Source organism: Zeus faber (assembly GCF_960531495.2).
Source record: "Zeus faber genome assembly, chromosome: 2".
In the NCBI taxonomy this organism is placed as follows: Eukaryota; Metazoa; Chordata; class Actinopteri; order Zeiformes; family Zeidae; genus Zeus; species Zeus faber.
Genome location: NC_137189.1, coordinates 2,754,162 through 2,766,359, shown reverse-complemented (window position 1 = coordinate 2,766,359; position 12,198 = coordinate 2,754,162). Strand labels below are relative to the sequence as shown.

Below are 12,198 nucleotides of genomic sequence, written 5' to 3'. Positions count from 1 at the left end.
CTAGCATTACAATCAATATGAATGCGGTGGGCTTTCTTGTTTTGTAAAACACATTTTATCAGAAAAGTCACATTGGAAAGTGTCAGCTTGAGGAAGGTTCCAGCTCTACAGAGACACAACAAACGGGTCGGAAACACAGGTGTATACGATGTGGATAGTATTAAATGTTGTGCACATGTGATCATATTTCTTCACAAGACCGAAGAGCATTCTTGTGACTTCAGCGTAGTTTACAAATTATATATGTATTGAATAATTACACATTGTGACTTCTGTTCGTCCTCTGTTAAGGCTGGATTGTGCTTCTCCGCACAATGCGTAGTCGGAATTTGGTAGGTGTGCGTGGCGGCTCCTCTGCCACCCGTGGAGCCGTTTAAGTGTACTGATGGAGAAACATGTATCCTGTTCTGAAGCTTTAGTTGGTTAAACACCAACTCTCTCTGATCGTGTTAAGATGTTTTCCAAACTTCTTGGTCTCGCACAAACCCACGCTGCGCTTGAACTGTGAGAGCTGATGGACATGGGAGGCAGAGAGAGAAAGTGTTGCGGGGTTTGTTTAGAATTTGACAGACATGTTGTCTTAATGACCCTTCACTATTTGTACAGACAGAATTTTGCAGAGCGTGGCATTAATGGTATTGTGCAGAGTCGACTTTTCACATTGTGATAAAAACGACATCCATTGTGACAACTTTACGGTGCCGTTTTTCTTGTAAAGGTCGATAAGGCCAACCAACAGAGTTCCTTGTGAGGATGGAGCCAAAGATGTAGATATTTAACTCAGTGTTTACGCCGTACCAATTGGAAAATCCATAAAAAAAACATTGCTAGTTACATTCAATTACCGTATTTTCACGACCATAAGGCGCAGTCTCAGTCTCAGGCGCAGTCTCAGTTATGTGTGCCATTACTGTATTTAACACACACATAAGGCGCACCGGATTATAGGGCGCGGGTTTTATATACCGGTACATATCCTCTACTACGTTTAAATACCTCTACTGCGTATTTAAAAATCGAGCGGGAGCAAAACTGAGTATGTTTGTGCTTTATTCATGTATTTATTACAAAGTATTAATCAAACCCATCGAAGTCATCATCCTCTGTTTCTGAATTAAACAGCTGCGCTAAATCAGACATGCCAGTTTCCCCTTCTTCGCTGTCAGAGTCACTTTCCGTGCCGTGCGGCTCCTCGGAAATGATGCCGGCTTTTGCGAAAGCTCGAACAACAGTGCCAGCAGACACGTTAGCCCAAGCATCTACAATCCATCCGCAAACTGTGGCGTAACTTGCCCGGCGCTGCCTTCCACTTTTCGTGAAACTGTGGTCTCCGTCGGTCATCCATCGCTCCCACGCCGCTCGCAGCCTTACTTTGAACGGCCGGTTCACACCGATGTCAAGCGGTTCCTTTGTCAGACCTCCCGGAATAACAGCAAGCACAGCGTTCATTTGTTTCACCTTGTTTTTCACATCGGCTGTGAGATGGGCACGCATGGAGTCACAGATTAACAGCGATGGTGATGCGTGGAAAAAACCCACCTGGTCTCCTTACATACACCTCCCTCAGCCACTCTTTCATCATCTCCTCATCCATCCAGCCCTTTTCATTTGCCTTAATAACGACTCCAGCTGGAAAAGTCTCTTTAGGCAAAGTCTTTCTCTTAAAAAGCACCATAGGCGGCAGTTTCTGTCCATTTGCGTGGCAGCCAAGCACAACAGTAAACGACGCCTTTTCATACCCCGTTGTGCGTATCGCTACCGTGCTGGTCCCCTTCTTCTCCACCGTGTGATTCACCGGGATGTCGAAAGTGAGCGGCACCTCGTCCATGTTGGTGATGTGGCTTGGCTGGATGCGTTTGTCGGCGATGTGTTTGCTGCAGTAGGAGTGGAAGCTCGCCAGCTTTTCATTATAATCCGCCGGACGTTGCTGCGCTACTGTAGTCCTGGTCCGGATGGAAAAATGGCACCGTTTCATAAAACGAAAGCACCACGACGGACCTCCTTGAAAATGTTCAATTTTCATTTCTTCCGCTAGCGTTACTGCTTTTAGTCGAACAGTGACCGTCGAAACGCTCGCCCCACTCGTTCTTTGCTCGATGATCCACCGCTCGAGTCTTTCCTCCAACTCGGGCCACCTCGCCTTATGTCCGCGGAAACTCAGCTGCGTCTTCTTCACCTGTCGGAGTTCGTTTTCCATCTTCCTCCACTTGCGAACCATCGATTCATTAATCTTGAATTCTCTCGGGGCTGCTCGATTTCCATGTTCCTCTGCGTAGCTGATAGCCTTCAGTTTAAACTGTGCTTCATAGGCGTGTCTCTTTGCCATTTTAAGGGTTGTTAAGACAACAATGTTCTGCATAAAGCACATACCTGTTCTTTTATACACAATCCACGCCCACACTTCCCCCTTTAACGTTCTCATGGTGGTCTCAACAACGTCCACAGTAACAACACACATAGGGCGCACCGCACTATAGGGCGCGCCGCACATTTTGAGGAAAAAAAAAAGACGTTTATATGCGCCTTATAGTCGCGAAAATACGGTAACAGAAAGTTCCCACAGCAAAGGTTGAGGGCTGGGCTGCTCGGCCTTGGTCCTGTTGGTTTTTCTAAATGAGAGGGTAGAACAGCCATGTTAGGACCTCTCACACCTGGCTTGGCCTCAGAAAAGTGGCGCTATGAATTAAACATAGCTGCCGGCCAAGGCAGGCCAGATCTGGAGGCTGGGGACCTCTGTAGGGAGCTGGATGCTGGCGAGGCAACAGATATGGCGTTGGTTTGGCACAAGAGCCAAGAATCGCTGCTGACTCACTGTCGCATGATGACTGGCAAAGTCTCATTTTGTGCAGAAGCGACTTTGAAGCAGCAGGATTTGTCACTAAGTGCTTTCCCAGAGCACAATAAACAGAGCGCATGGCATTTGTGTAAGTGCATGCACCTGCCAGTGCAATTCAATATCAACTATACAGAGGCATTTAAACACTGACAAGGTCTTCAAACGTTGCCTCAACTTTTCTCGATACAAGTTCAAAAACTGCCAGTGACCGGTCACAAATAACTGATGATGATAATAATTACTAATAACGAACACAAAATGGTCTGAATGACTTAAGATTTGAATGAAGATTGATTGTTTTTGTGTGGAGAAAAAGGTTTTGTAATGATCTGCTCTTCAGATCCTTCGAGCCCAGTGCTCCTTAGATCCTCTCATGAGGACTGACCCCTTCCTGTTCTCCAGAACAAACCACACACGTAGCTAAAGGCAAGTCCGGGGGGTGGCGCTCTTGGAAAAATTTTAGCTCCAGGGCAGATTAAGGTCGGGTATTTATTCTCTCGGCTCTGCAAATTGGATCACTCTTTTCTCTGGTTCCATTGAGCAAAATGTGCCGACTGAGGCAATTCCAACACCTCCATGGAGTTCACCACTAGTTATCGCTGCTGTCGCTGTTCCAAGGCCCCTATCACACTTCCAATCTCTCTCTTTCAAGTTGTCAATAACACAATTATCTGCTTGGGAAGTCAGGCAGAAGCGCTTCTTCTACACCCAGTGCCGCAGCTGCAATTGATATAAAGTGCTGTCTTTTCTTTAACTTGAGCACAGTTGTTTCATTTACATTTCCTTTAAGGCCTTTGGATAACACCATTAGTCAGCAGGACGGTGGATAGAATCAACATCAGTCCCTCCACAGTAAAGAGTGTGAGGAGTTGGAACCGTGGTCCTCTTTGGATATTCCCATATGCCATGAGTGCTCACATACAGTATAACAGTACTGTGACATTTTCTTATGTGTATTTGCTATTCTCTTACTATGCTTTGCATTCTATAAATCGTTAGACTTAACAGAGTTAAGCCAAAAGAATCCTGAGGGAACTATTTGACGGAAATAAAATAATCAACCTGTTATGTAAAATAACCATAGCGCCTTTCTGCGGCGATTACTTTTTACACAAACCACCCTCCTGCAAAGCAGCACATGAAAGCTTCTGCAGCTTCATTTGTGTCTCTAGGTTCTGGCTCCAGGTATTCTGGCGAGCCTTGTTGTGTAAAAGCTAGATTGCTTTTAACCGTTAGATAACAGCAATAACACAATCAAGGTCATGCTATTATACTGGATAATAGAGGGGCTGTAATAGCACCGACGCAGCTCTCCATCTGGTGCGATCAAGCTTAATGGAAAGGCGTCTTGAAGGGAATAGATTGGGAGTTGAATTAAAGCCCATGAGACCACCTTGTTGCTAACATAGGTTAGCCTAGGTTGTAGAGATTGTGAAGTCCATGGGCTACAAAATGAAATTAGGACTGGTGTTGGCTTCTCAGGAACTCAAGGTCCATGCTATCTTACTGGCCTACCGATCAAGACATTCCTCATCGCGGTACTTTCCTCTGAATCGTTGTGTCCTTTACCATCAGGGTTCCGCTCAAAGTGGAACAGGCCAACAATGCGCGGGACGCCCTTGCCAAGGCCGTGTACAGCCGTCTGTTCGACCATGTGGTCACCAGGGTCAACCAGTGCTTCCCCTTCGACTCGTCGGCCAACTTCATTGGAGTCCTGGACATCGCCGGCTTCGGTGCGTAACAGTCTCTACATGTTCTAGATTCTAAGTTGGAAAGAGGTCCTGCTCTATCTGCGTGATGCATCAGATGAAGGTTCGGCAGGTTCCATAAGGCGCTGGTCATTGAATGTTCTCTGTCCTTTGCATTTGTTTTCACCGTTTTGTTTTCATTGTTTACTTTGTAATGTCCATATTGATGCTGCTGGTCATTACAAAGTCTCGAAAAGTAGTAAATCAATTTGCAAAATAAAGTAATTGTATTAAAAAAGGTACACGGTGGAATTCCAAGGGTTTTTAATTATTTGCATTTCTTAAAAATATATACGTATATGTATTGATTTAACCTTCACTACTACAGACCTCAAAATCAATCTTGTATTGGGCTCAAAGTTGCATTCAAAGGAACCTGAAAGTCTTAAATACAAGATACCCTGACCTTAAAACTCCTCAGATTCAAATCAGACACCACACAAATCCATTAATGTTATTGACCAAATGACCAAAAGATTTAAAGGTTTTAATGTAATGATCTGAAACATGTTTCTTGTGCTTTTTTAGTTGAGGCATTTTCTTGCATTAATAAGGTCTCAACAGTTCTCAAACGTCACTGTCCAAAATCTTCTTGTAGTATAAATTAATAAAATGAAATTAATTGAATGAAACTATAAAAATGAAGTGAATCAAATCTCCCCATCTTCTTTTCAGAATACTTTGAGCACAACAGCTTTGAACAGTTCTGCATCAACTACTGCAACGAGAAACTGCAGCAGTTCTTCAACGAGCGCATCCTTAAAGAGGTGAGACAGAGCCCTTGCATCGTCTTGTTTCTTAATCAGCTGTTTACACGTGTTTCCAGGGGCGACGGTTTGAAATGTGGGGGTACATCTTAACGGGGAATCATTTGGTATAACCGTTAACCCACGAAGATATCACTTGTGCAATTCGCGTTGTATTTTTAATATGCTCATTAAGGGGGCGATGGCCAAACGTTTGTTAACATTTAATTGAAAATATCACAAGATTGATAAATATACAGTTCAATCTTTGTATATTTCTATATAAAAAGCTATATTTTCATATAAAAACTTAAACTCCATTATTTGGATCCGCTGAAGTGATAGTGCTCATAGAGGCAATCAAAACAGATTTTAATATCAGTCATTCTCCGGTGTTTTAATGCAATTTGCCATATGTGTTCTTTTTATTCCAACCAGAAAATTATATTTCATCCAGAAAACATTAGGTAATTTCATCGGCAGGATCTGCAAAGCATGGTAGGGGGATGGTGCTCTAAAACAATGCACTGATATTAAATGGGATAAATGTGTTCTGGGGAAACTTAATATTTTAGAAATGTGGAGCGAGTGTTCACCTTCCTGTATAATGTCTGCTACTTTCATGTGTTTTTACATTGTTAATTGTGTCACAGCAATACTTGCTTTTTGGCGAGAATGAAAATGTCCCTTCCAGGATTTAATAAGTTCCCAATCTATATCTGTTTCTACTTCAATCCAAAGTAAAATTTCTACCATTTTGGCAGTGTTTTATTTTCTTTGTTAATGACTTGAACTTTGAAAAGCAACAGTCAGAGCAGAGGTGTTACTGTGAAGATAACTCTTTTACTAACAACCATAATGCGTGTCATTTTCTTGTGAGTAGCTATTTCATTCCCAGTTATTCATTATTTGCTACTTTAAAAAATAATACGTCCGCGTTCACGATAACAATTTGGCTTTTCTCTCATCTTGGATGAAAAAACAACCAAAACCAAAGGATTTACATGAAGAATGGACTATTGTGCCATATTATGAATATAAAGTGTTTGAATGCAAAACATAAAATGTCCATTTTGAGTAAAGGATTGACTGTTAATGTGCTTCCCAACTCAGTGTTGGAAAGTGCCGAAATGTACAAATGGGTCCTTGCTATCAATATTCTATTGATTCTATTTTATATGTAAAGTAAATCACATAATTTCAAAACATGCAATTATTTAGCTCTCTCCCAACCAGGTTTTCCCTTTTAACATTTGCACGGTGATGTACGATATCTAATTTTGAAAACACAGCTCTTCAGCTCTTGCACTCATCCAACATGAAAGCTTTAACCTTTGGATGCTCATTTGGTATGAAGACGTAAAGGCCCCCATCCTGCTGTAAGTGCCGTCCATTAGAGCGGCGGCGTGCCCTCCGGGCTGCATGCAGATTGCTTGTGTCCCTCATGAGGACGTGGAGGGATTCTATGTGTTTCCAGCATCATTGTGGATTCTCATTATAACCTCCTTCTCTCTCTCTCCACATCCCAGGAACAAGAGCTGTATCAGCGGGAAGGTCTGGGGGTCAACGAGGTTCACTATGTGGACAACCAGGACTGCATAGGTATGATTTAATACTCGGCTCTTAATCACTGAACCATGCATGCAAAACAAGATGGCAGGTTGGATGTAACCCTTACAGGTTTGATGTCATTTAGCTTGTCTAGTCGTCAGATTTTATTTGACAAATGCTTATTTGTCAATACTTTTGATTGATTAATCTTATGATGATATTATGACGATTACAGAGGGAACTGATCGTTAAATCCACTGTGACGTCACAAATTCCTGAACTATAAAACAACAGTGTGCCAGCAGCAGCCCTCCGGCACAGAGATACAGAAGACGGGGGGTTGTAAACACCAGTTTATTGTAGAGAGTGGGCCAGCTGAATCAGCCCAGGAGCAGATAAACACATGTCATGACGCGGGCTCCTATCCTGAGTGTGTGTCGGGATGGGAGTTATAACCTGTTGCTCGTTAGACCAACCAACGAGCAACAGGTATGCAGCCACTCTGATCCACATCACCTTGATCCAGGTCAACTGTGGCTGCTCACCACACCATATCCACACCACATACCCCCGACACCAAACTGAGGCCAGGGAGAACTCCTGGCCGAAACCTAACCTCCCCCCTTTACTATACGTAAACACAGACACTGATCTAGGGTAAGTGGCGGACAAAGGGGCGTGGTCAAGCACGGTTGGAAGACAGCACGGTTCCCTTTCTCGCGGCCACCAAGCCACCTTGCGGCCCAATCAGCGACTTGAGGCATGGCGTTTTCTTAATGTTTGTCTGTCTTACAGAGGGGATCAGCGCACGTGCTCGTGAGCAGCCCAGCAGCGGCACGCCATTTCTCCTGCGCCCGAGAGGATCATTATTTTCCGCATTATTATAATAATAATCCTCAGTTGTTATATATAACTGTGGCCAGCGTGCCGTATTGTGAAATGGACTATAAAACATTCACCATGTTGACGCACCACTGCCAGAAAGACTCTGTCTCACTTCCTAAACCCTTACCTGTGGGCAGAGACTCCCACAAGTGGTGGTGTGAAGGCTTGGCCAGTCTTGGCTGTCGCGGGGGCTGCTTGTAGGGGTGGCCTAGCTGCTGGGCTGCTGAATGGTCCTGGGCGGAGAAGCTAGCTGCCAGTGGTTACCTGTGGTGGTTGCTGCGCCTGCTTCTCCCCAAGCCCTCCGCCGGACCCCTAGGTGCTGCTGCTGCCAGGTTTACTGCAAAAGGACGAAGACATACTGTATCTATTGTCCCTCGAGAAGAGAGGGACAAGGGTGTCTACTCTTACTCTACTCTAACTCTACTTGACGTCTAACTGACCTCTACTCTACCTCTGCTTGACATCTACTAAGTAGGGATTTTAGGGGGTGACCTATGGCCACCCCAGATCTGATAAGTAGTTAGTCAATTCATCAACACAAGAAGGCAGGACAAACGCTGGTCAACCAATGATGACTGCTGATCCACTGCTATAGTGCCAGTTTTCCATTTCCAACTACTTCAGTAATGGTAGGACTAAGGCTGTGGGAGCTGATCTCTGGTCTGGTCCGCTCTGGACGGGCGGAGAGCACTCCGGGCCCCCCTTGGCCCCGTAGCCAAGGGATGGGCGGAGTGCTCTCCGCCCATTTCTCAGCTACTGTCTATTCCATCCCCGTCTAAAAAGTCAACTTGGCGGGTGAGCGATGTTGAGCAGTTCTGAGCGCGTAGGGTTATATGTGTTAAAAATAAACCTGTGAAAATTAACATTTATGTCTACTCTACTCCTCTACTGTACCACCAATTTAGCTCGTCTTTACCTGTAGTTGATCCATACTTGTCCTCTACACTACCTATATTTAAACTATACTCAACCTCTAACCGTCCTCTACTCTACCTCTACTCTAGTTCTCCCTACTCTATTCAACCGCTACTCTTACCTCTACTCTTCTTCCCTGTACTTTACCTCTACTCTGCCTCTACTCTATTTCACCTACCTCTTCCCTACTATACCTCTTCTCTGCCTCTGCTCTGTCTCCTTCTACTTTTACTTTGCCTCTACTCTATCTCTACACTATGCTACCGCTATTCTCCCTCTACTCTCACTTTACCCAACTCTACCTCCTCACTGCCTCTACTCTACCTCGACACTATGCGACCTCTATTCTCCCTCCATTCGGCTCCACATATACTCTACCTCTACCCTACCACTACTCTACCTCTCTTTAATCTTATGTATATTCTGTTGTCAGTTTGTTTTCAGCAATGTCAATATGTGACGTTGACTAATCCAATAAAAAATCCATTCAAGAATTTGGGGGGGAGCTTCACAAGTGGTGGACTGAGGCTGGAGTCAGCGCATCAAGAGCTACTACGCAAAGACAAATCGGAGGCATGGGCTACAAATGTCGCATTCCTCGGGTCAAGCCATTCCTGAACCAGAGACAACGTCAGAAGCGTCTTACCTGGGCTGTGGCGAAAAAGAAGTGGACTGTTGCTCAGTGGTCCAAAGTCCTCTTTTCAGATGAAAGTAAATTTTGCATGTCATTTGGAAATCAAGGTCCCAGAGTCTGAGGAAAAGTGGAGAGGCACAGAATCCATATTGCTTGAAGTCCAGTGTGACGTTTCCACAGCCAGGGATTATTTGGGCTGCCATGTCATCTGCTGGTGTTGGTCCACTGTGTTTTCTGAAGTTACAGTCAACACAGCCATCTACCAGGAAATTTTAGAGCACTCAAATGCTTCCTTCTGCTGACAAGCTTTATGGAGATGCTGATTTCATTTTCCAGCAGGACTTGGCACCTGCCCACACTGCCAAAGGTACCAAAAGCTGGTTCAATGACCATGGTGTTACTGTGCTTGATTGGCCAGCAAACTTGCCTGATCTAAACCTCATAGAGGATCTATGGGGTATTGTCAAGAGGAAAATGAGAGACACCAGACCCAACAATGCAGATGACCTGAAGGCTGCTATCAAAGCAACCTTGGCTTCCATTACACCTGAGCAGTGCCACAGGCTGATCGCCTCCATGCCATGCCGCATTGATGCAGTAATTCATGCAAAAGGAGGCCCAACCAAGTATTGAGTGCATAGAAATTAACATATTTTTCAGAAGCCTGACATTTCTGTTTAAAATATCCTTTTTATATTGATCTTATGTAATATTCTAATTTTCTGAGACACTGAATTTTGGGTTTTCATTATCTATAGCCACAATCATCAAAATTTAAAGAAATAAAGGCTTGAAATATTTCACTTTGCGTAATGAATCTATATAATACTGTATATGGGTTTCACTTTCTGAAATTAGTGACAAAAAATATTTAACTTTTTCATGATATTCAAATTTTATGAGATGTACCTGTACTATCCTTTGTCCAAATCAGGAATTCCTGATCTTAAGGCATTTGAGATCAGCACACACTATATGGCAGTCAGGACTGTTTTTCCCCACTGGGGGGCAGGATGTGAATCAATCCGTCCTTGATACCTTTTACCCCTGCTTCATTGAGTCAGAATTGACCTTCAGTTTAATGGCTCCATGTGGCTCTCACTGTAACATTTGTATGATTTAATTTAGAGGGGGAGGCATTGCACGGTAGTCAATGGAAAACAGTAACCAAACGGTTAAGGAGCTTTTTTGAGGAGTGTGCGATGGGGAACGGAGAGAACGCATAATTGATCTTTCAACGAGACACCTTAAATCATCACTTTAAGACTCTGCTGTCAAGGCGAAGGCTTTATCCTTTAAAATGAAGAGTTCCCTGAACAATTTTGTGAGAACGGAGCTACGAACACCGACCAAAATTAACTCAAGTTATTCTATTTACTGATTTCTCTCTGGGATAATTAGGGTTTTTACATGATCTAAGATAAGACAGTACTAAATGAACTAAATGAAATTCATATTGTTGCAGCAGCTCAGTGGGGAACATGAAGTACAGAATAAGAGGATATACATCAGCCACAACATTAAAACCACTGACAGGTGAAGTGAATAACATTGCTCATCTCATTCCAATGACACCTGTCAAGGGGTGGGATATATTAGGTAGTAAGTGAACAGTCAGTTCTAAAGGTTGATGTGTTGGAAGCAGGAAAAATGGGCAAGCATAAGGATCTGAGTGACTTTGACAAGGACCAAATTGTGATGGCTAGGCGACTGGGTCAGAGTGTCTCCAAAACAGCAGGTCTTGTGGGGTGTTCCCCCTATGCAGTGTTTAGTACCTACCAAAAGTGGTCCAAGGAAAAACAACCGGTGACATGGCCACCCATGGCACATTGATGCGTGTGGGGAGCGAAGTCTAGCCCCTCTGGTCTGATACCACAGGAGAGCTACTGTAGCACAGATTGGGGAAAAGTTAATGCTGCTATGAAAGGTGTCAGAACACACAGTGCATCGCAGCTTGTTGCGTATGTGGCTGCGTAGCCACAGACCGGTCAGAGTGCCCATGCTGTCCACCACTAAAAGCACCTACGGCAACGTCAGAACTGGTCCACGGATCAATGGAAGAAGGTGACCTGGTCTGATTAATCATTTTTTGTTCTACATCATGTGGATAGCCAGAGTTAGGGTTTGATCCGATCGAGCATCTGTTGGATATACTGGAACAACAAGCCTGATCTATGGGAGCCCCACCTCGCAACTTACAGGACTTAAAGGATCTGCTGCTAACGTCTTGGTGCCAGATACCACAGGACACCTTCAGAGGTCTTGTGGAGTCCATGCCGCGACGGGTCAGAGCTGTTTTGGCGGCACGGGGGGGACCTGCACAATATTAGTGATTATTAGTGGTGGTTTTAATGTTGTGGCTGATCGGTGTATGCACTCAATTCACAATATATTCCTTCAAAATCTAACTAGAAAGGAAGCAATCTCTGTATGTATGTCCTTCGATTATCTCGACAACCGTTCATCTATTTCACACTTTGCTGGTGTATTACTGGGGACCTAAGGATGTGCGGTGTCGGATTTGGTGCAATTTGAACACGCAACACGTGTAATATGAATAAACTTTGAATAAGCAAGGGAACAGCGAGCCTCTCAGGTCTGTGCAGCAGCAGCGGGGGCGGGGTTTCAGGGCTCTGCGACTCACCTACATCCGCAGGGCAGCCCCTTCTGAACAGTGCAGTAGGGTTGGGCGAGACCACAAAATTTGGATTTGATCCAATACCAAGTAATACCACGGCCAGAATTATTTGTTGTGTTTGGAGAAATGGTGAACAAGGACGCGCAGAGGATCGCTTTCACTGATCTCTTTTCTGCCAATGTTGCACCTGGGCGTTCACGTAACGTGCGTGTGGAAAGGATCTCCTGTTCACCTCACAGTGACGG

General features: G+C 44.3%; 1 protein-coding gene across 1 annotated transcript in view; it reads left to right on the top strand.

Annotated features, from left to right (window-relative positions):
* LOC307248231 (unconventional myosin-VI-like) overlaps positions 1 to 12,198 on the top strand; it is a 146,117-nt gene that overhangs the window by 59,040 nt on the left and 74,879 nt on the right. Inside the window, exons 13-15 of the mRNA XM_080024561.1 lie at positions 4,412 to 4,569; positions 5,260 to 5,351; positions 6,860 to 6,932. Coding sequence (XP_079880687.1) covers positions 4,412 to 4,569; positions 5,260 to 5,351; positions 6,860 to 6,932 — 323 coding nt within the window. The remainder of the gene's footprint in view (positions 1 to 4,411; positions 4,570 to 5,259; positions 5,352 to 6,859; positions 6,933 to 12,198) is intronic.